Source organism: Panthera onca, chromosome C2, assembly GCF_046562875.1.
Source record: "Panthera onca isolate mPanOnc1 chromosome C2, mPanOnc1 haplotype 2, whole genome shotgun sequence".
NCBI lineage: Eukaryota > Metazoa > Chordata > Mammalia > Carnivora > Felidae > Panthera > Panthera onca.
Window position 1 is genome coordinate 113,043,886 of NC_138347.1, and position 21,094 is coordinate 113,064,979.

Sequence of the window (21,094 nt, forward strand, 5' to 3'; positions counted from 1 at the left end):
CACCAGTCTTATTAGGGACAATTAATATGATGATACAAGTAAAGCATTGGATGTGCTCTTAATTCTCTTTTCATCTGTTTTTAGGAAAATAAAGATTTTTATGTGATAGAGATGTCCTTTGAAATAATACATCCATCAAATGATACTAACAAAACAGCAACAACAAGTATGACAGCTAACATTTTTTGAGCACTTACTATGAGCCGGCCACTGTTGTAAAGGGCTGTTACATGTATTAAAACATTAATTTCACAGGAACTCTGTAACGTAAATACTGCATTGGCTCCACTGTATAGATGAGGCTCTGAGGCACAAAAGGGCAACATAATCACGGCACTGAGTCCCATTTAGATAAGGGACATCAAGTAAGGGATGGGAAGCAGATCACTTTTACTTTCCTGGATGAAGACTAACTAAAAACAATGAAAGCAAGTTTCCTTGCCAACATATCTTTATGCATAGTGGTAGGTAGTAAAGCTCTAAGAAAATACACTCAATTACAACCATTACATCAGATAATGTGATTAAAAAGACTTAACAATATCCATGCTATTTAAGCATTTGTTTTCTGGACACTATACCAATGTCTTAATACATTCTTTAGGAAATATAAGAATGATCCATAACAGAAACTTCCATGACCAACTGAGGCTGATATTCAGTTTCTGCAGTGGACACAGAGTTAATTTATAATGGAACTGAAGTTTTCTTGTGCACCATCTAAGGCTGGATGACTCCTATATATATCACCTTGTTTCCATTAAGATGGGAAGAGGCAAAGAGGGTTCCATAAGGTATGAGACATATCCAGAAGCCAGGAATTTACATCCTGTCATGCCCCAGCTAGGTTTTCAGAAGAACCATAGTAGAGATCACTGCTGGAAGGGGATTCTGGAAGCACTAGAAGGATGGCTGAGAGGAGTTTGTGGATAAAAACCAGACTGCTAAGGATTAAGGCTACTAGGAAGCTCTAGGATCCTGGAAATAGTTTCCCAAAACACACATTCGTCTGATAAGCCTTTCATAAATTTCTACCCTCTGCTCACTACCATGTAAACATGATACAGAGTATAAGACCTGACGTCTGAAATTCTCCAACATGTTTGTTACACTTAAGTTAATGGATTCCCAGAATTAGAGAATTGCTAAGGATAAGAAGATCAATGATTTCTATTTCATAAGAGAAAAAGATACACAAGTGCCTATGTAGCTAGAGAGAATCACATTATGTGTAGGCATTTAACTGGGTCCTGGCCAAAATGAGAATGAACATTTCTCCATCATTTCTTATCACGAAGGACGTAAGTGAGTACTTATTAGAAAAACAACTGCATCCAGAACCATACATTAAAACAATTTATCAACATCACAAATATTCCAAATCATTCTGCTCTTATTCTAGTTTTTTAAGGATTACCACAGAATTTTTTTCTGCCACAATACCAGATTTAACTAGAATCCAGGTATATTAATAGTTTGTACATGAGAGGAGAGGAACTAACATTTCCTCAGGACCGCCTAGGTACAGGCACTCTGACAAATGCTACGTATAATCTCACTGACTTTGTGTAGGACCATTCAACCATACCACTGCACCATGCATGTACGTCTCTTCCTTAAAAAAAAATGTTATCTCCCCTCAAATATCTAACACTTGAAGAATGGTAAAACAAAAAGGGTAACAGGAAGGGCGGGTGGCTTAGTCGGTTAAGTGTCTGACTTCGGCTCAGGTCATGATCTTACGATTTGTGGGTTTGACCCAACGTTGGGCTCTCTGCTATCAGCACAGAGCCTGCTTTGGATCCTCTGTCTCCCTGTCTATTCCTTTCTCCCCCTCAAAAATAAACAATCATTAAGAAATATAAAAAATAATAATAATAAAAGAGTAACAAGAAAAAGAAAAAAATGAGAAAAAAGGAGTTATCAAAAAGAGTCAGAAAAAGAGGAGTGCCTGGGTGGCTCAGTTGGATAAGTGTCCGACTCAATTTCGGCTCAGGTCATGATCTCACGGTTTATGAGTCAAGCCCCGCATCAGGCTCTGTGCTGACAGTGTGGAGCCTGCTTTGAATTCTCTGTCTCCCTTTCTCTCCACCCTTCCCTGACTCATACTCTCACTGTCTCTCTCTCCATAAAAAGAAACAAACAAAAGGAGACATAAAAAAATAAACTTATTGGAAGGCAAGTTTTACTTAGTTGTAAATTAAATTAAAAGGAAACTGAATTCATGCTGTGGGGATGGTTACTCAATGTACAGCAAGTTTTTTGTATAATCTTGACAAGGACTTGAAACAATACTATAATTATTTTTGTTCATCCCCAAGAATAGCTAAAATCCTGAGGTTTTTAATGGCTCACGTTTTAAAATTGCTGCTTATTTAAACAAAATAACTGTTTCTTGATATCCAATCCTCATCATTTCTGTGTAAGAAGCAACTCAGGCCCCTTACCTGACACCCAGGGAGTCTGAGCAGTTGCTAGAGGTCTAAGAGAGACAAGCATGCAGTGACTGGGCTTTGCATCCCCATACAATTGAACTAGTTTCCTCTTTCCTGTCCTTCTTATAATATAGGTAAAAACAAAACCATTTTTAAGAATGTATAACTAACCCTCCCACCCTCAAACCCCCAAATCACTAAGTGGATGGACTGACTGCAAAAATGTCCTAAGTTATATAAGGGACACATGCCTAGAAAGTTATCCAAAATACAAAGAATATTTGTAGAAGCATTAAAATTTCTTGCTTATCTGAAAGTTTTATGGTTTCTTTTAAAGCAGGATACACATGCAGATTGGCTACTTCCTTTGAGGTTCAAGAAAGTACCTAAATCACAGCGTTGTTGTGGGATATTGTGGGATCTAAGATAACTAACACATTTAAAGGGCTTAGAAATGTTTTGGCAAATAGTAAGTGCTCTACTGGTGTTAGCTGCTATTATCATCATCACTAATATTTTTTAGCAAAATTGCAAAGTACAAAAAGTATGTAGAAACTGGGTTAAAAAAAAAAGCCCCAATCTCACCTCCTTTTCTATTTTATTTATTTGTACAGACGTGTGGGCTTCATGAGCCAATACTATGCTGTGTATCATGGCCACCATTGTCTTGTTAAACAATCACTGTCATCTCAAAAGTTAAAGACAATTGAGTTAGAAGGCATAAAAACAGCAATATAAATTCAAGAATGAAATTGAAGGTATCTATACACTGACTATTATTTGTACTATATTCTTTGCTATAGGTCTTACTATTAAGCACATACTGAACATAGAATCTATGCAGGGAACTACAGGGAGAAACCTAAGAACCATCAGGATTTTAGAGATACAACTTCAGGGTAATAAATCTACTAAAAATACATGAAAGTAAAGCTCGAAGGAGTACAGAGTATGGTGCTAATTATAGGGAAAGAGGGCTCAGCGAGGGTCACTACAAGGATGAAAAATCTGCTGCTTCTAAGTGACTAGAAAGTCATCAGCCCTTGCTTTTGTTCTAAAGGCATACTTTTAATGAACTTAAGATACTTCCAAAGTTCTCATCTGATCAGTGATAATAGCAAAATACACGGGAGGAAAAGTATTTACAAGCCTGGAGGAGAGGCAAGCCTGCGCTCATATACGATTTCGGGGATACACAGGCAGGAGGGATATGCCACATACCCCACACTCATCCCCAACTAGAGGCGCTACCAAAACACAGAGGACTCCATTGCTGGATCTGGACAAACCTGCTGGAAAGGTCGAGCCTGGGCTTGCCGGAGAAGCCGCTGCTGCTGCTGCTGCTGCAGAAGCTTCATCTGTATCAGCTGCTGCTGCGATGTGATGGCGTGGAGGGGCGGCGGCTGCATCATGGCCCCCGAGCGCCGCTGCAGCATGTTGGACAGAGCTTGTTTGGTATTCGTTGGGACGAAGGAGCCCGTGGGGTCCAATCTAGAACCACCTACCAAAGCAACCAGAAAGAAGGGCTCTCTGTGCATGTTAATACAACACTTCTTCCTTGTTTTATCAAAACACAGGAACCTTACCTTCTAAGCCTTTGTGAGCAAATGGAAAATAAGGCCCGCCTCACCCCACATAAATATTAAAGGTCTGTGGAGAACTGCACAATTTCCAAATGATGGGGAGGAGTGATGTAGGAGTGAATTATAGTATTTCAGTGACTTCATAGAAGCCCCACTTCAGTTGATAACTTGAAATCCCTGAAACAGACTCAAGGGTGTAATTTTGGAACCATGTGGGTTTTAAACCCTGCAAGGCCTTCAGGAACACATTACCTGCATAAAATGTACTGACTTCATGGTATATTTTGCCAGGTGTCCTAAGTCAGTCATAGAAACTCTTTTGTAATCTTAAATAAATTTAAAGCTCATGATATTTAAGTTTTGTGACCACAGCAAAATGAAAATGCCCCTTTTGTAGAAGAGACGCAAGAAATACTTTGAAAACTTGAAAGGCTTGGAAACTTCAAATACCATGACTCAAAGACAAAACACATCTTTTTTGAAGGACAGAAATCAAACAAGAAACGTTATTTGTAGTGATCCTTGAGAAACCAAAGGAAATCCTCAACATATTTGCATATATAATTTGTCAAATGCCTTTAAGAGTTTGGGAAAAAAATTGTCAACATTTGCTGGCTTCAAACTAGGTGCCAATCCTTCATTTACCAGATTTTATATACTTTAATATATGTGTAAGAAAACCTCTATATAAATATCTCACAAAAGATGTGTTCTCTTTTTTCTTTTAAACAAGGTGTATGGTGAAAAACACATTTTAAAGTTGTTCACTTGAAAAACCCACATTCTTTTAAAGACACAAACCCACAGTCAGCAACATGGTTTATGAAGTCATTCAGCAGCATTTGAAGAACATTTGGAAAAAAGAGGAAAGTCAACTCAGGTAACATACGGCAAGGTAAACTTTATTGAAGAACTGGAACTATACTAATACGTTAAAACTTAATGAGCTCATTTTACAGATAAAGGAAACTCTAAGGACCAGACTACATTTCACGTTGTTTGAATTTTCCTAACTTTCCTATAATTTTGTACCTTTGAGCCAACTAAGGAAATAAAGTAACTATCCCTGAAGCCCTCTGCATATTCCTAATTACTTTTCTCACCTTCTTTCTCTCACCAAATGTTATTCTGAATATGGTGTTTAATATTCCCAAACATTTCCTTATGACTTTACCAAACTGGCATGTATACATGACAAAGAGAGACAAATTGTAGAAGGGCGAGTGGCTGGGTATATGTCTACACGTGTATACTGAGGGGGCATAATTCTTTGCATTTTAACTATATACTAATGAAAAGCATACTGTACATACTCTTCTGTAACTTCATAGGACTCATATTTTAAAAAAATCACACATATAAAATCCCTATGTATCTTCATTTTCCTTAATATTTTTTCTTACACATCCTTAAAACTCACCTAATACCTAAGGTTCCTTAACTTATAAACCCTGCTTATAGTATTCTAGGGAAAGAGTATATGTCATTATAAAACAGTGAACCTTTAATTCATACAGCCCTGGTGTTTAAAAATGCTACAAATTCACAAGAACCTTAGAACTGAAAATATAAAGTTCAAAAGAGAGAACATGCATTATTTTCCACATTTATTATTGTCTAGTTCGCTCTTTGTGGTCTACATTCATTCACTCAAGAACCAATTTTTAAAAAAAAATTTTTTTTTTAACGTTTATTTATTTTTGAGACAGAGAGAGACAGAGCATGAACGGGGGAGGGTCAGAGAGAGGGAGACAGAATCTGAAACAGGCTCCAGGCTCTGAGCTGTCAGCACAGAGCCCGACGCGGGGCTCAAACTCACAGATTGTGATATCATGACCTGAGCCAAAGTCGGCCGCTTAACCGACTGAGCCACCCAGGCGCCCCTCAAGAACCAATTTTTAAGAGCTTACTAAAAGCCAGAGGCTGCTTTAAGTTCTGAGGAGAATACAGTAAACTTAACAGAAAAAATGCCTGCCCTACCAGAGCTTACATTCTGAAAAGGGCAGATAATAAACCAGTAAGCAAGTAAAATATATAGTGTATAACCAAATGCTAATGCCACGGGGAAATAGAAAGCAGAGGGAAACAGGGTTCAGGGAAGGGCTGTGGCTTACCATTTAAAACAGAGCGGTCAGTGGAAGCCCAGTGAGAAAATGGTATCTGACCAAACCCATAGGAGGGAGGCAGTGAGCCATGTAAAATACTTAAGGATGAGCACTACAGGCACAGGAGCCAGCAGGCGCAAAAGCCCTGAGGTAGGAATATGTTAAGATCTTTTACTGAGCATGTCTGCTGGGTTAGATCATCTTCTGTGTGCTACATTTTCAAAAGTTTACTTTAGGGGCTCCTGGGTGGTTCGGTTGGTTAAACATCCAACTCCGGCTCAGGTCATGATCTCGCATACCGGTTTGTGGGTTCAAGTCCTGCGTTGGGCTCTGTGTGGACAGCTCAGAGCCTGAAGCCTGCTTCAGATTCTGTGTCTCCCTCTATGTCCCTCCCCCACTCACACTATGTCTCTCTCTCTCAAAAATAAACGTTAAAAACAATTTTAAGTTATACTCTGTGTGTATGTGTATGATATAAACCTTATTTCATCACTCAAAGAAGAATGAACATTTTTATCCATTTTCTTTACTATAGTATCTTACCACCCAAAACAGAGTCTGGAACATTACGAAGTTCAGTACATTTTGTTGAATAAATAATTGAATCCCCTACCCTATGAGGGTATATATTAGCATATCCATTTTACAGATAATCAAGCTGATGCACAGAGAAACTAAAACCCAATGTTATACAGTAGGAGAGTGGTAGAACCAGACTTGAACCTAGATGTATAACTTCCAGACCAGCCCTCTTAACCTCTAATTTAGATGGCGAAATATGGATTCTCCCATGAGCCAAGAATAAAAAAATGTCTTTCCTAGGCCTCAAATGTCATACTTAAATTACAGTAAAAATCATAACATGCAGAGTAAGACCTCAAAATAAGCTACTCTGTTGAAAGAAGCAAATTTTCTTTTAGAAAGAAAATTAAATTCAGTTCTAAGAGATTTTTTTATTTAGGACATGTTCATTTCAGATATAAAATATACTTGGGCTTGAATTAAAGCAATACTAAAATTAGAGAGATGATAGTTTTCTTTGTTTGATAACTCAGTCTACTTGCTGAACTAAATTTCTGAGATCCTTCATGGTATGAGCAATTTACAATTCATCGCATGAGAAAATAAAGATGCTTCACAATATTTACTAATTACTTAAAACACTGGTAAGAATTTTATCTCATCAAAACATACACAAATTTCACAACATACAACTCTTATCAACTTTTTATCTGATATTGTACATTTTCATCAGTAGCTAATTTCCTTCTAACACTGAATGAAAATTCCCAACTCAGTACATAAACTAGTAATTAAAACCTTATTTTAACACCTGAGGAACACCCCCAAATTGGGCACATATTGGATTACTACTGTATACGCTCAGGTATTGTTTGATTCTTAGAATATTGTCATCTATGTGACAATCAAAAATATATTAAAAGGATCATTAAAAAAATAAAATAAAACACCTTCATATTATTAGAAGAAAAACCACTCCGAGCAGAGAGGATTACAGAAACGTCAACGGAGTACTCAGTTATGGCATTTTCTAAGTTTTACAGAGATTTCCAGTTAAACCCCAAGCTACTTCATGTCTCAGAGGGACCTGACTGCACTCTCTCTTCACATACCTGGAGTAAGAGATTGGTTCTGAAGGAAAAAACCCGGCTGCTGGGGCTGACCCATGAGGTTATAGCCCCATAAGGTGGACTGCGGATGGTGCATCATCTGGGAGGAAATGGGTGAGTAGTTAGGAGGCACTCGGTATATGTTGCTCTGTGGATACTCCTTCAAAATAAAGAGAAAAGATAATAACAATAAAGTTATTTAACTCCACAAACTATAGGTAATTAATGCAAATTCCTCCTATCACATTCTTCGAGCCAGCTTCTATCCCAGTGGACAAGGCTGTTTTTTATAGAGGTGACGACAGAAGGCAAGAGTGTCAACATATTCTTTTGCAAGACACTCATTTGGGTAAAAACTTTAGAATAAGAAAGTACTTGGCTTCGACCCCTAAATCCCCACAGGGTGGCCTGTGCAGAGGTCTATCTCCAGAAGTGCATCTTTGACATGTTGAACTTCCTGGCATCCTAGCACCTGGTGCTCCCTGAGGGAGACCACCTGGGATGAGGAAGAGGATGAGGTGCAGCTCAGATGAACCAGACATGCTGCCAGCCTGGAGCTGCCCGTGGCCATGCACTCAAGAAGACATCCAAAGAGGCTGTGGATGTCTACAGATATGCCATCCATGGGACGGGCCTATTTTTTAAACAAAACTTCGATGCCGACGGGATGGTCATTGAGTACACTGGTACTGTCATTCACTCTGTGCTGACAAGCAGAAGTTTTATGATGGGAAGGGTATTAGGTGCTACGTGTTCTCTATAGATGGCTTTGACACGATGGAGGCCACAAGGCATGGCAATGCTGCCACTTCATCAACCACTTAGGTGAGCCCAACTGCCCCTCCCAAGTGATCCAGGCGGAGGGCCAGGAACACATCAACATCTTTGCCCTGCCCTGCATCCTGTGTGCTGAGGAACTCACCTATGGCTACAAATTCCCCGTTGTGAATGCCAGCAACAAATTGCCCTAAGACGATGGCACCAAGCACTTCTGTCGGTTCCTTAACTAAAGCCCCAAGGCTGCCCACCACACCCCCTGCTTCCATCTTGCCCCTAGTCTGGGGCTCCCTAGTCCCCTGCAGAACATGTCACCAGAACTATTATGTTCGGGGTGGATATGGGCATGCAGGTGGCAAACGCCATGCCTCTACCCCTCTAGCCTACCCAGTAATCGCTCCCTTGCTTCCCTGGGGACCCAGGATGTAGGTATTGTAGCAAGTTTCCTAAACACCTTTTTGTCTATGCACTTTTTTTATTTAAACCCCCTACTGTAAAGTTTGTCAATGTTTGGCGGAAAAAATGTACTTGGCTTCAGTGGGGGGAAGATGGAAAAGGATCACTTCTGAAGTTTGTTTTTAAAATACTAAAAGCACGTCAATATTGACCACTGCCCACAGGTGAAAGAACATCTTCAGATGCTCATTCTCCAGATCATTTCATCTTAGGTCATTTTAGGAATCCTTCCTGATATGCTGGGTCTGGATGAGAATGAGGCCATGAAGACGCACAATACTTCAGGACCAGTCCCTGGCCTAGATGGTATCTTATTTCCACTATTCAAGCCAGTACGCAAATGAAGCAGACTCTCTGCCATCTGCTTGCATCCCATTTCCTGCACTTGGGCTTTGTCTTCCTTATGGGACATGCAAAGTCTCTAAGGATCACACCTGAATGTCCCAGTTACCTACCCACCCTGCTTCTTTTCATGTAGCCCTAAAGGATAAAGGAAAAACAAAACCTCAGATCCCTGAAATACAACCCACTAGAAAGGGACAGTTTCAGAAGTAGTATGGGAGGAAGGGATATTACCAGGGCTCACTTGGAAAATGAGAGGAATTTTCAGGCTTTTAAGAGGGTGTTATTCTGAAAATAACAGAAACTTATCCATGTAGACTAACAGCCTAGGAGTCCAGATTCTGGGGAGTGGCAGTCTGGACCTTATTAAGCACCTCTTCAAGACAAAGGAATATTGGTAGGAAGAATATTGGTAGAAGGTATGAGAAGAGGGCACTACCATTCAATGGTATCCAAAAGCGATGGTCGTCTTCTCTAGAAAAATGTTAATCACCAAGCTATCAGCTAGGAAAAGATATGTTGTGGTTCTGATATAGGTAAGTGATAATTACTAGACATGATAATTATTAGACATAACCCTAACCCTATTAGATAATTATTAGACATACAATTATGAATATATCTTCCATGGTACAACAAGAATACCCTTGCATTATGTAGAAAAATGTTTTAAATTCTCTCTCAAGTATTTTCTAGGTGAATTAATTGTAAAGATACCTTACACATTCATTCTATAAATGTTATAAAATTGTTCCCAAATTGCCATCTCAATGATTTCTGTTGTTTTCAAGAAAATGTTGGTAGAGGTAGGGAAGACTAATAGGAAAACAAGGAACAGGACTTTTTAAAATTGTGTTCATCTTTTATAAAGTCTGAAAATCTGTGAAAAAGGTAAAATATATAGGAAGTTAAGGTGAAATAGTAAAATATGAAATCTCAGAAACATCTTATTGGATATATTAGATGGAATGTTAGCTAGGGAAATGCAAATAGTTTTCCATATTAATCTACCAACATTATCAAGTGCTCAAAATATGATAAATATTTTAGACATGTCTTATAATAAAAATATGTAAGATGATGAGCTTTTACGGGTCTAAACAATTCAAGTTTCAAATGTGAGAAATGATGAGGCACTGAAATATTAATTAAATACTAGTCACAATGGAAGCCCAAACTTAAAATAGTGAAAATTAGAGAAGGAAAAAAATCACAAGCTATAATCCTGTCCTCTGTGACAGGTCACTATTCATGTGCCATTCTATTAATTAAAATAGAGCTTTGTGAACATTACAACTGTTACAAGAAGGATGATACTGCTCTTCATAATGTTTCTAGGAAAAGAATCTGGGCACTATTAAATCTCTCACTAGATGCCAATAAGCCAAAGACCTCCCTACTTCTCACACTCACGTCAACTCTTGAGCTTGATTTCGTCTTGCGCTTCCTTCCTTTTGTTTTCTTCTCTTCATCTGTTGCGGTTTTTCCCTGATCTGACAGCTCAGCTGATTTCCGCTCTGGTTCCTGAGAGATGGGAGATGTGGGCTCCTCCTCTTCCTCCTCGGGAGGCAGGGGCAGCGGTTCGAGGTAGTAACTTCGGGGCTTGGGCATGGGGTGTGTGTGATACAACAGCAGGTGATGCTGCTCCTCGTACTTGATCACCTTTCGGTCCACTCGGACAGTCCCGAACCAGGCCCAAGACAGAGGAGCTGGGTTCTTCTGACCCTCAAACAAATCCCATGGGGACACCTTCTGCTTTGTAGACACCTGGAGACCCTGTGGTGAAATAATGCTCTGTGAACACACGTTCAGATCTTTCCCTGACCGAGAGCCCAAGCTTGCTTAGGACAAGGATACACAGAATATTCTGGCTGGCTGCGTGCCTTAGAGAACCCTAGCATACAGCACATGGGGAAACACATTGATTCAGGGTTACAAGGCTACATCACTGGAAAGCTGCAGCTAGAATTCAGACTTTTAAAGTCAGTTCTGTGGTTCTTTATACCATGTGATGCTCAACACCACGTGGTTGAGTATATATTACTGCAAATTGGTATTTTTCGGCGTACCTGGTGGCTCAGTCAGTTGAGCATCTAACTTGACTTCAGCTCAGGTCATGATCTCCCGGTTCGTGAGTCCACGAGATTTTTTGGATTCTCTCTCCATTTCTTCTCTCTCTCTGCCCCTCCCCCACTCACACGCATGCTCTCTCTCAAAAATAAACTTAATATGAATGAATGAATGAATAAATAAATAAATAAATAAATAAAATGGTGCTTTTCATTTAGTATTTTTTGCTGCTGTTGTTTTTCAGGAAAAAATAGTTCTAAAAAATACTGCAATATTGATCTTACTGTATTGAATTATAATCAGTTACAACCATTTGCAATTTATTTTGTTGTTTTTAAGATAAAGCAAAACTTGAGAGTCAAGTTATTGTCAACCTCTACTTGGGCTCAAATTTACTTCAATCCAAACATGTATGGACTTGATTCAATACAGGAATCTTCCATGTACTTAATAAGCCAGTTTCTGAATAGTTAGGGAATATTCTTACAGACATAACTTGTGACAACAGGTACAAATAAAGTCTCTTCAATACAAGATTACCTCTAGTGAGTTTACAAGAGGAGATGTTACTCTGCTTCTGAAAACAAAGGTTTCTTATTTTTAACATTAATTGGTGATGTCTCTTGTACTTTCCCTGGCATACCAACTTGAAAACATTTTTCCTCAAAATAACCACAAAAATAACTACTCAGGCATTCCACAAGATATGAATGCTCCTGTTCTTATCTACGTGGATGGATTTATGCAAAATTAAGGCTCATTTATCATGTATAAATGGACTGTTTCCTAATACTTGCCTAGAGTTTAGACTTCTTTCCTAGATGCAAAGACCATATATCCTAATGGGTTCAAGATGTCTCACCACTAGAGAGCCCAATGACACTGCAAAATCAACATGCCCATAATGCTAGCTTTTTCCATCTCTACAACCATACTGGTAGAAGTACTCTAGTTACTGTGAATTAATTAAGTATTGCCTTTCTCCTAGGAACCACACTCCTTCATACCTTTGCAAAAACTCTTCCATTGGCCTGTACCAGACTGTTCCCTACTTCCTAGCTAACTCTTAATCTTTCAAAATAATTCAACGGTCAGTTTTCCTGGGGATCCTATTCTGACTACCTACTCCTTATCTGAGTGTGATGGCTCCTTCTCAGGGTCCCCTAACACTGTGTACCACATGGTAATTGTCTATCCACTTCTGCTTAAGGGCAGGAGCTCTGTCTTTCATATCTGTGATTTCACAAATTTGTGGTTGCTCAATGTTCATTGAAAGAATAACTGATCACTCTTCTTGTGTTTAAGGGAAACTTGTTTAATAGCATACATAAAACAAGTGTTTGTTAAAATATTGTTTAATTGATGAGAAAATTAAGTAACATTACTCTAAAAATATTTTTTACTCAAAATAGCTTACAACATAAAGACTTTATCAATCAAATTTTTCTTATCTATATATATATTGTTTCCAATTCTAAACTGAAAGGAGAGTTTTGTTTTGTTTTTTTTTAAATGAAAGAGAGAGAGAGAGAGAGAGAGAGAGAGAGAGAGAACAAGTGCAAGTGGGGGAGGGGCAGTGGAAGACAGAATCTTAAGCAGGCTCCATGCCCAGCACAGAGCCCAGGGCTTGATCTCATGACCATGAGATCTTGGCCTGAGTGGAAATCAAGAGTCGGATGCTCAACCCACTGAGTCACCCAGGCACCCCCTGCCTTTTTTTTTTCTCTTTTCTTTTTTCTTTTAAGCACTAACCTTTCACTTAGTTTTCCCTTGGTGGCTTCAGAAATTCACATAAAGGTTTTTTTTTTTAATTTTTTTTAATGTTTATTTATTTTTGAGAGAGAGACAGAATTCGAGTGGGTTGGGGGCAGAGAAAGAGGGAGACACAGAATCCAAAGCAGGCTCCAGCCTCTGAGCTGTCAGCACAGAGCCCGACGCAGGGATCGAACTCACTAGATGGGAGATCATGACCTGAGCTGAAGTCGGACGCTCAACCAACTGAGCCACCCAGGTGCCCCTCACATAAAGTTTTAAACAAAGATCTATATAATAATGTCCATGACCGATGCATTTAAAGGATAAGAAAATACTTTAAAAAAAATCAAGAAACTGTAAGATTGAGATATTTCATATACCCTTTGGGAAAATAAGAAAAAATATATATAAGAAACAAACATTTACTCTTGCCTGTTTTTTATCTATAGAGTCGAATCCAGCAATTTTGTTTCCCTTTGTGTCAATCAAGGAACCCATAGGTTCACAAGTAATGACATCACATGTCTGTTTGGGCAAAGGTAGCAACTGTCGAACTTTGTCAATACTTTCTGATCTCTTGTCTCCTAGCTCTTTCTGAAAAACAAACAAAAAAAACCCAAAAAGAGACAAACGGGACAGAAATTACAATGAAGGCAAAAGTTAGCAAGAAGGAAGTTTCTCTCTGAAACATTTCCTTTTTTATGACAAGACTGTTCTTTAACCTGGAACATGGTCGATTATGCAGCTTTAAATTAGAGTAGTGAGTATGTTTCATTTCTTCTATTTAAGTAGAAAATAGAACACATATAATGGAACCCTGGTTACACAACAAACATCACAGTGCTGAAGTGACAAAAATCCAGGGTAGTATTTGCCATCAGAAGGCAGAAGCAGCAGCACAGAACACATGCTCCAATCCAGGGTCAGACCTCAAGATACTCACTGGTTATTTTACTGGTAAGGTCGGCAGATATATTGATCTTTCTCTGCACCATTTGTTTACAGTTTATTTCAAAAATTGTGTTAGTGGTTAGTCAAATGAATTGGGTTTAGAAATATCAGTGCAAATGGTTATTTTTCAATTAGAGGCATCAGTCCAAGCATGGATTTATCTTAAATCCAACGGTGGCATTTTTCTTATATATTTGACTTACATTTCTAAAGTTCCTTAAAAAGTTAAACATTTTGTGAATATAATTTAAGAAATACCTTCAAGCTATATGCTTTTGAGTACCAGCAAGCTGAGGTGAGACAAATAGCAAAATAATCACATAATTTTAGCTGAATGCAATAAATAACATCTAATTTAACACATAATAAATTAAGATAAAATGCACTAAATAACAAACGCATAAACTATTTGAGATCATGATATATAAGCAGGTCATAAGCTTACCTTCAGTTTCTTTACTAAATTCATGTATGCACGTTTGTTCTCTTCAGATCCCCCTGGGGATGCATTTGATAGGTCTGAGGCTAATGTTCCATTGATTAACACACCCAGCATGTCAAGAACTGTTGTGAATAATTCACTAAGAGTGGGAAGAAATAATTATTTTCACTATAAAGTAAAAGCCAAATACTCTAACGAAGGAGCATTTTTATTTAAGGCACAGAGCTTTTGATGGTACCTAGAGAATAAGATGTGGCACAATTTGTAGTCACTACTGCAAAGCTTCTACCATGCACGTGTACAGAATAGTAAATTTGAAATAAGAACATACTTGTTAGTGTGCATGTCAACAGTTCCAGAAGTTATGATCTGAAGCAGGAGGAGGGCCCAGTCTGTTGTCCACTGGGTGCTCCTCTGCACCGTGTCAAACATTCCTCCTACCTAGCACAAAAAAATACAACAAAACTTTATTACAAATGCCATCCCCATCACTTTATGTAGCCAATTTTGATTTGTTTTTTTTAAAAAACAAACACACTCCGCTTTATGGATTAACGTGTCTTCTCTCTTACCTAGCTACCTATTTCTCACTCTTTCTGATTCTTTCAGCATAGGAATTTGGTCATTGAAAAAAAGGGGAGGGAAGAGGAGAGGAGGAACGTGAGTGTGGGTAGGAGGCCAATAAGAATCAAATAATAGGGAAATTATTTTTCTTTTAATCCTAACCTTTTGTGATACCTGGTTTTCTGACATAAAATTAGTTAAATCTGAATAGGTCAAAATCAGGTGAGTTGATTATCTACACTTGATGCCGTTAAATTACTATTGGATCTAAGTCTGTTGTTATAACAACACTTGCAAATATCCAGTAACACAGAAGAACTGACAAGCAGGGGCTCGGCTCGGCCCCCAGGTCTACGCATTCAGGTGTGGGAATTAAGTTTAAAAACAACTGCCAAAAATCAGGCAATCCTTCCTCCAGAGTAGCCTTCATTCAGGCTTGTCCAGTGGGAAAAGAAAAATTCAAAGAAATGTGCAATGTGTCTGTAAATGTCTATAAAACCTCCCTGTTGAATTTGTTTTTACGATCGATGTGATGGAAAGTTTGCCAAAAATTCAACTTAAGGCACATTTTTACATGATCTTCAAATGAGTATAATAAAAGCTAATTCCTCTCAATTTAGTAGCCTTCTCAGACCTCCTCGGAGCACAAACTGACAAGAAGGAGCGATTCCCGGGGGCAGGAGGGTGCAGAAAGCAAACCAATGCCCAAAATGCCTATTGCTCTCTAGAAGCCAGCCCAGACAGGAAGGTCAGCAGCCAGGAAAACAGTGTGCGTGAAAGGCAGGGAAGTTATGGCAGAGAGAGAGCCAATAGTGGAAGGCCTCACCTTGTGAGAAGACCATGACCACAGAAGAAGTGGAAAGCTAGAGTTATTTTCACATTTAGTTAAGTGGAACAGAGAGAAAATACTAGAAAAATGCCCCTTACCAAATTTAGGCGAAGTTGCAATGCTTCATGCATCATCTGCCGTGCTTTTATGTCATCCTGGTATCGTTCTTCTCTCCAATTACTTAAAATCTAAGTCAGTAAATTAACAGAAAAAAACAAAACTTATTTTCCCTATTAAAATTGATTTTTTTTCTCATATTGAAAGTTACATTGAGCTTCTTACTGTTAAAAATAACTTCTAAGTTTAAAAAATTAATTTAAAAAGCTAAGTAAAATTTTAACTTTCCTTCCCTTCTTCCACACAGACAGAAATGGAGCTATTTCTTGTTCAATGCCTTTCTAGATGGAAGAAGAAAACTTATCAATTTACAATCCTGTTAGGAAGTCTTAGAAAAAGCTTTAAAGGATTATGAAGTTAAAGATTAACAAAAATAAAGATACTTAAAATGCTATTTCATTGATTTTGTAAAGTACTGGATAGACAAAATTACACTTTATATCAGTCCTGTGTTCTATTTCTAGGGACGTGCTATGACATTTAACAAGGGCCCTATTTTCATGTTATATTGAAGGGGGGCTTGCTATCTTACAGACTTATCTATACAGTGTATCTTCCTTGATAAAGGCAGTGTACAGTATTTTGAAAAATATGACATCTTTGATGTCAGTCCAGTGATGTACTGCTTTTCACTAAGTCAGACTACTATTAAAAAGGGAAGGACTGCTTAGGAAAGGGAAGCCATAAGTGGCAACACCCTAGAATCAGATGGCAAGAGCAAAGCCCTTTCTCCCACTGGGATGCTCTGAAATACATTAACTACAGAGAATCATCTTAAGAGTGTAAATGAGTCACGTGCAGAAGTAACCCTGCCCAACACATATAAGGACACGGCATGGTGAGGGGACAGCATTCCTCGAATCTCATCACAATGGAGTCCTCTCCCAAACCTGACCTGACGGTGCAAGGCAGGGACACAAAGCTGTATGACAGCATACATTCTGGGAACAGGACAAATAAAATTAAGTCAAATGTAACAAGCTGTATGAACCAGGGCAAGGGGATACAAAATGACTGTGGTCCTTTTTTTGGCGAGTGATCAGGGACGGCCTCCGTGAGGAGGGGACACCTGAGCAGAGACCTGAGGAAGCAAGGGAGCCGACCCTGATAACATCTGGGAGGGAAGATGTTCCCCTTCCACGCAAGGGGAAGAAAAGATGCGAAGGCGCTGCAAGGATAATCTGCCTGGCAAGTTGCAATGACAGTAATGGGGTCAGTGTAAACAGTGGAGGCATGACTGGTAGGAAACAAGGCAGAAGTGGGAGCCAGGGCCAAATCACCATAGGCCCTTATAAGCCCAGGCCGAATATTTATCCTAGGTACAGTAAGAAACATTGGAGCATCTTGGGCACCAGACTAATATGTGATTTACATTTTAGAAGGATCACTCCGCTGCTGTACAAAGGACAGATCTCTCATCTCCAAAGAGGAGAAAATGATGATAGGACCAAATGAGTTAAGTGTCCTTATTCATGCTCGTCTACTATCATTCGAGAGAAAGACATGATGTCCTAGAGTCACAGGGCCACAGGAAGTCTCCATTTGGCTTTGTAGCAGGATAAAACATCCCACATGACCAGTCTATCTACTTTGTTCAATTCCACCCATTACGATTTCTAGTGTGATCACCTGGTTTCTTTGAAGGACACAAAATGTAAGTGGCCCAAAGAGTGACCAGGAGCACTGTGGTTGGTAGAAAGCCAAAAGTCAAATTTTTCATAAAAAGAATCATCATGCCTTATTTATAAATGAGCTTCTTTACATTTAACTGGCATTGGCCTGGCTCTGGCAGGAAAACAAAATTGAGTTTCTGAACCAACAGAACTCAAGCCAAGAGTCTCCAGGGAGGCAGGGGCCCAGCTAGAGAACCTGGATAGAGGTTCCTCTGGGTTACGGCCATGCCTGCAACACACACTGCCCCAGGACCTCTCCCACAGGGCGGGGGCGGGAGAAAAGCAGGTATGTCAGAGTTGTATGCAATGTACTAAATATTGTTTTTATAGTACACATTCACCCAAGGCATAATTAATATTATAAAGTTGTTAATTTTACAGTAACTAGAATGCCAAACAGGAGAATAGGGTGTGGATTGTGATGCCTTGCCTCTAATCAAAACACGTTGTATTCTTATTAGTTTAATCTCAGTATTTCAAAGAAAAACAAATTAATGCCATTAGACAAGTACTTGACTGGCTTAATAATTCCAGTATACTTTACCTGATTAACCTGATTCTGAAGAGATGTTAGGAGGCCTTCCCGTTGTTCATCTTGTCCCTTAAGGCAGGTAAGGACCAGTGAGAGGAAAGGTTGTTGACTCAAAAGAGACATACTACAAAGGAAGTAGTAAGAACAGATCTAGTTAGAAAGAATGGATTACCTCCTGTGCAACATCTGTCTCTTGCCCTTGAATTACTGGCTCTTATTTACTTTATTATAAGAAAAGGGAAGAGAGTAGGAAATAGCCAAACCCTACTCGAAAAGTTAAATCCTATCTCTACTAATAAGATCAAAAGCCACTGTGATGCATCTAAACAATTTAACATGCTCTAGCTCTGGAAGGCATTCCCAAACTAGCATAAATTCATACTGCAGGAGCATGTTGGGAGAGTGCAGGCAGAAGAGAGTTTGTATTTTACAATAGTTGGCTGAATTAAAAGGCAAATATCTGCATGAATATCACTTTACATACAGCATATGAGGAAAAATTAAAAATTTCTGTCAAACAAAACTGTTATCTCAGGGTCAAGGAAACAGGCCTCTGTGATTGCTGCTCTTGTTTTATTTTTCAGCACGTTTAATTTTTTTTTTTCTTAATGTTTGTGTATTTTTGAGAGAGAACGAGACAGACTGTGAGCAGGGGAGGAGCAGAAGTTGAAGGAGACACAGAGTCCAGAGCAGGCTCCAGGCTCCGAGCCGTCAGCACAGAGCCTGATGCGGGGCTCCGACTCACGAACTGTGAGATAATGATCCGGGCCGAAGTCAGACTCTTAACCAACTGAGGCACCGAGGCACCCTCAGCACATTTCTGACCAAACAGGGTGGGTATTGGGAGAACTCAGATCAGCATGTAGGCTGGAAGATACAAGAGCAGTGAGCTCCTTGGTAACCCACCATGTCCTTAAACCTTGTCTTGTTAACAGGTTTTAAGGCATTTGATTAAAAAAAAAGGTCTATTATAAATTGTCATTTTATTAATGTTTCTTTAATCATCAGAGAACTGACAAATCATATTGACAAACTAATTGCTATATTGCAAAAAAAAAAAATTCTTAAAGTGACCCAAATATTTCAATGTGCTTCATCCTCTGACAGCAGAGCTGTGAGAGACGGACTTGGGAAGAGACACCTTTAAACTCTGCAATACCATCTGTGGGAAGGGAGGCAATGTACATACATTCACCCTTGAGCAAAATTAACTCTCAGAATTAAAAGTGAGTCATCTGGTTAGTCAACTCACACTGACGGAGGTGACAGACATTAAAAACCAGATAACAAAATACATGCAAAGCTAGGTCTCTACCAAAGTGCACTTCATTTAAGAGCACACAGACTCAGAAGCCAGACCACCTAGGTTTTAACTCGAGTTTTACAATTCCTTAGCTGTGTGTCCTTGAGAAATGAACTTTGCAATGCCTCCCTTTCTTTATCGTAACAAGGGTATAATGAGAACACCTACCATGTATGATTGCTGTGAAAATTTTAAAGTTCACGTGTGTATGCGGTAAGTTTTATACAAAAGTTGGCATTTCATAAGATCTCAATAAGTGGTAGCTACTAAAATATTATTAAGAGATAAGAACCATACGTGTTCTTTACATATTTTTTAAATGGAAGAAATTATCATTATTTCCGTTTACTCCTGAGGTGCTAAATTTATATTTTTACATCAGAGGATGGCTTTGTTCTTTCTCAGTAACAGAGTCAGTTTGCAAATGTAACTATTTGAAACCTTTTATACAGCCTAAAATAAATTAGGAAAACATTAAACTTAAGTGGCTTATAAATTTTATATTTAGAACAAGAGCCCTAAATGTTAAAAATACTAGTAACTATTTTCAGGCCCAAGAGGACAGAATTGGAAATAATTCTATGTATTTTAAACAAATAATTAAAAGAATGAAAAGTAATTAAGTGTAGAATACAGGGACTAAATGGATATACAGATCTGATTCAAGAGGTCTGAAGCGAGGCTAAGAAGTATTTTCAATGGCTCAGAAGTGATGTGGGTCCAGAGGGAGCCCTGAGAACTAGCATACTAAATATAACCTAGAACTTTTTAGGAACGGAGCCTTGCCTAACAGAATATTGTCATTTCCGCTTAAAAATGAAATTTCAAGGGCGCCTGGGTGGCTCAGTCAGTTAAGCACACAACTCCTGGTTTCGGCTCAGGTCATGATCCCAGGGTCATGGGATTGAGCCCCATAGAAGATTCATTGTCATTCTCATTTTCATTTTCATTCTCATTCTCTCTCTCTCCTTCCCCCTTCATTTGCCCCTCCCCGCTATTTACATACTCCCTCTAAAAAATAACATTTAAAAAAAAAAGAAATGTCCGTGTACTCTGGGTACAGTGACTATATCTGCAAGATACTATTTGTTCTCAATTATTCCTTAAGCCTCCACATTGAGACACACCTTGCAGCCGTACCTTTTCTGTTTTTGTCTGTCTCTTTCCTTTTTTGAAGAAGAGCCCAAGTGCTGTCCCTTCTCCAGTTCCTCTCCTGCAGCTTTCAATACTCTTCCTTGCACAGAGGTCGGCAGCCTGGCAATTAGGGGGGCCACCAGCCATACACCCCTGCGTTCAGAGGAACTAAAACCAGAAATAGGTATTATACACGAGGAGGCATCCTCTTCCTCCGCTCTCACTGTTATAACAGAAACCCCAGGGGAAAACTTCCATGCGTAACAAGCACCGATCACACTAAACCTTCCCTTTTATTTCTGTACTATCTTTCCTCTTACCAGAGCAGACAGGTGGATACACTTTTCCACTCTCACTGTGGAAAGAGATAAAACATCGGGTTCTGGGAGAATACT

General features: G+C 39.0%; 2 protein-coding genes across 20 annotated transcripts in view; one reads left to right on the forward strand and one right to left on the reverse strand.

Annotated features, from left to right (window-relative positions):
- The window catches only part of MED12L (mediator complex subunit 12L), a 333,571-nt gene that overhangs the window by 31,798 nt on the left and 280,679 nt on the right, over nucleotides 1-21,094 (reverse strand). For 14 of the 15 annotated variants that reach the window (XM_060638969.3, XM_060638970.3, XM_060638955.3 and 11 more), the window contains 9 exons: nucleotides 20,706-20,867; nucleotides 18,275-18,386; nucleotides 16,039-16,128; nucleotides 14,879-14,988; nucleotides 14,551-14,686; nucleotides 13,587-13,748; nucleotides 10,743-11,105; nucleotides 7,758-7,914; nucleotides 3,725-3,936 (listed from right to left, as the gene is read on the reverse strand). In XM_060638969.3, coding sequence (XP_060494952.1) covers nucleotides 3,725-3,936; nucleotides 7,758-7,914; nucleotides 10,743-11,105; nucleotides 13,587-13,748; nucleotides 14,551-14,686; nucleotides 14,879-14,988; nucleotides 16,039-16,128; nucleotides 18,275-18,386; nucleotides 20,706-20,867 — 1,504 coding nt within the window. The remainder of the gene's footprint in view (nucleotides 1-3,724; nucleotides 3,937-7,757; nucleotides 7,915-10,742; nucleotides 11,106-13,586; nucleotides 13,749-14,550; nucleotides 14,687-14,878; nucleotides 14,989-16,038; nucleotides 16,129-18,274; nucleotides 18,387-20,705; nucleotides 20,868-21,094) is intronic. The other variant, XM_060638964.3, reaches the window with a different exon arrangement.
- Nucleotides 14,024-21,094, forward strand: part of P2RY12 (purinergic receptor P2Y12) — a 46,076-nt gene continuing 39,005 nt past the window's right edge. For 2 of the 5 annotated variants that reach the window (XM_060638982.3, XM_060638985.3), the window contains exons 1-2: nucleotides 14,097-14,111; nucleotides 18,890-19,095. The gene's annotated coding sequence lies outside the window, so the exon portion shown is untranslated. Of the gene's footprint in view, nucleotides 14,112-18,889; nucleotides 19,096-21,094 lie in introns of all 5 variants that reach the window. The other 3 variants (XM_060638980.3, XM_060638984.3, XM_060638986.3) reach the window with 2 other exon arrangements.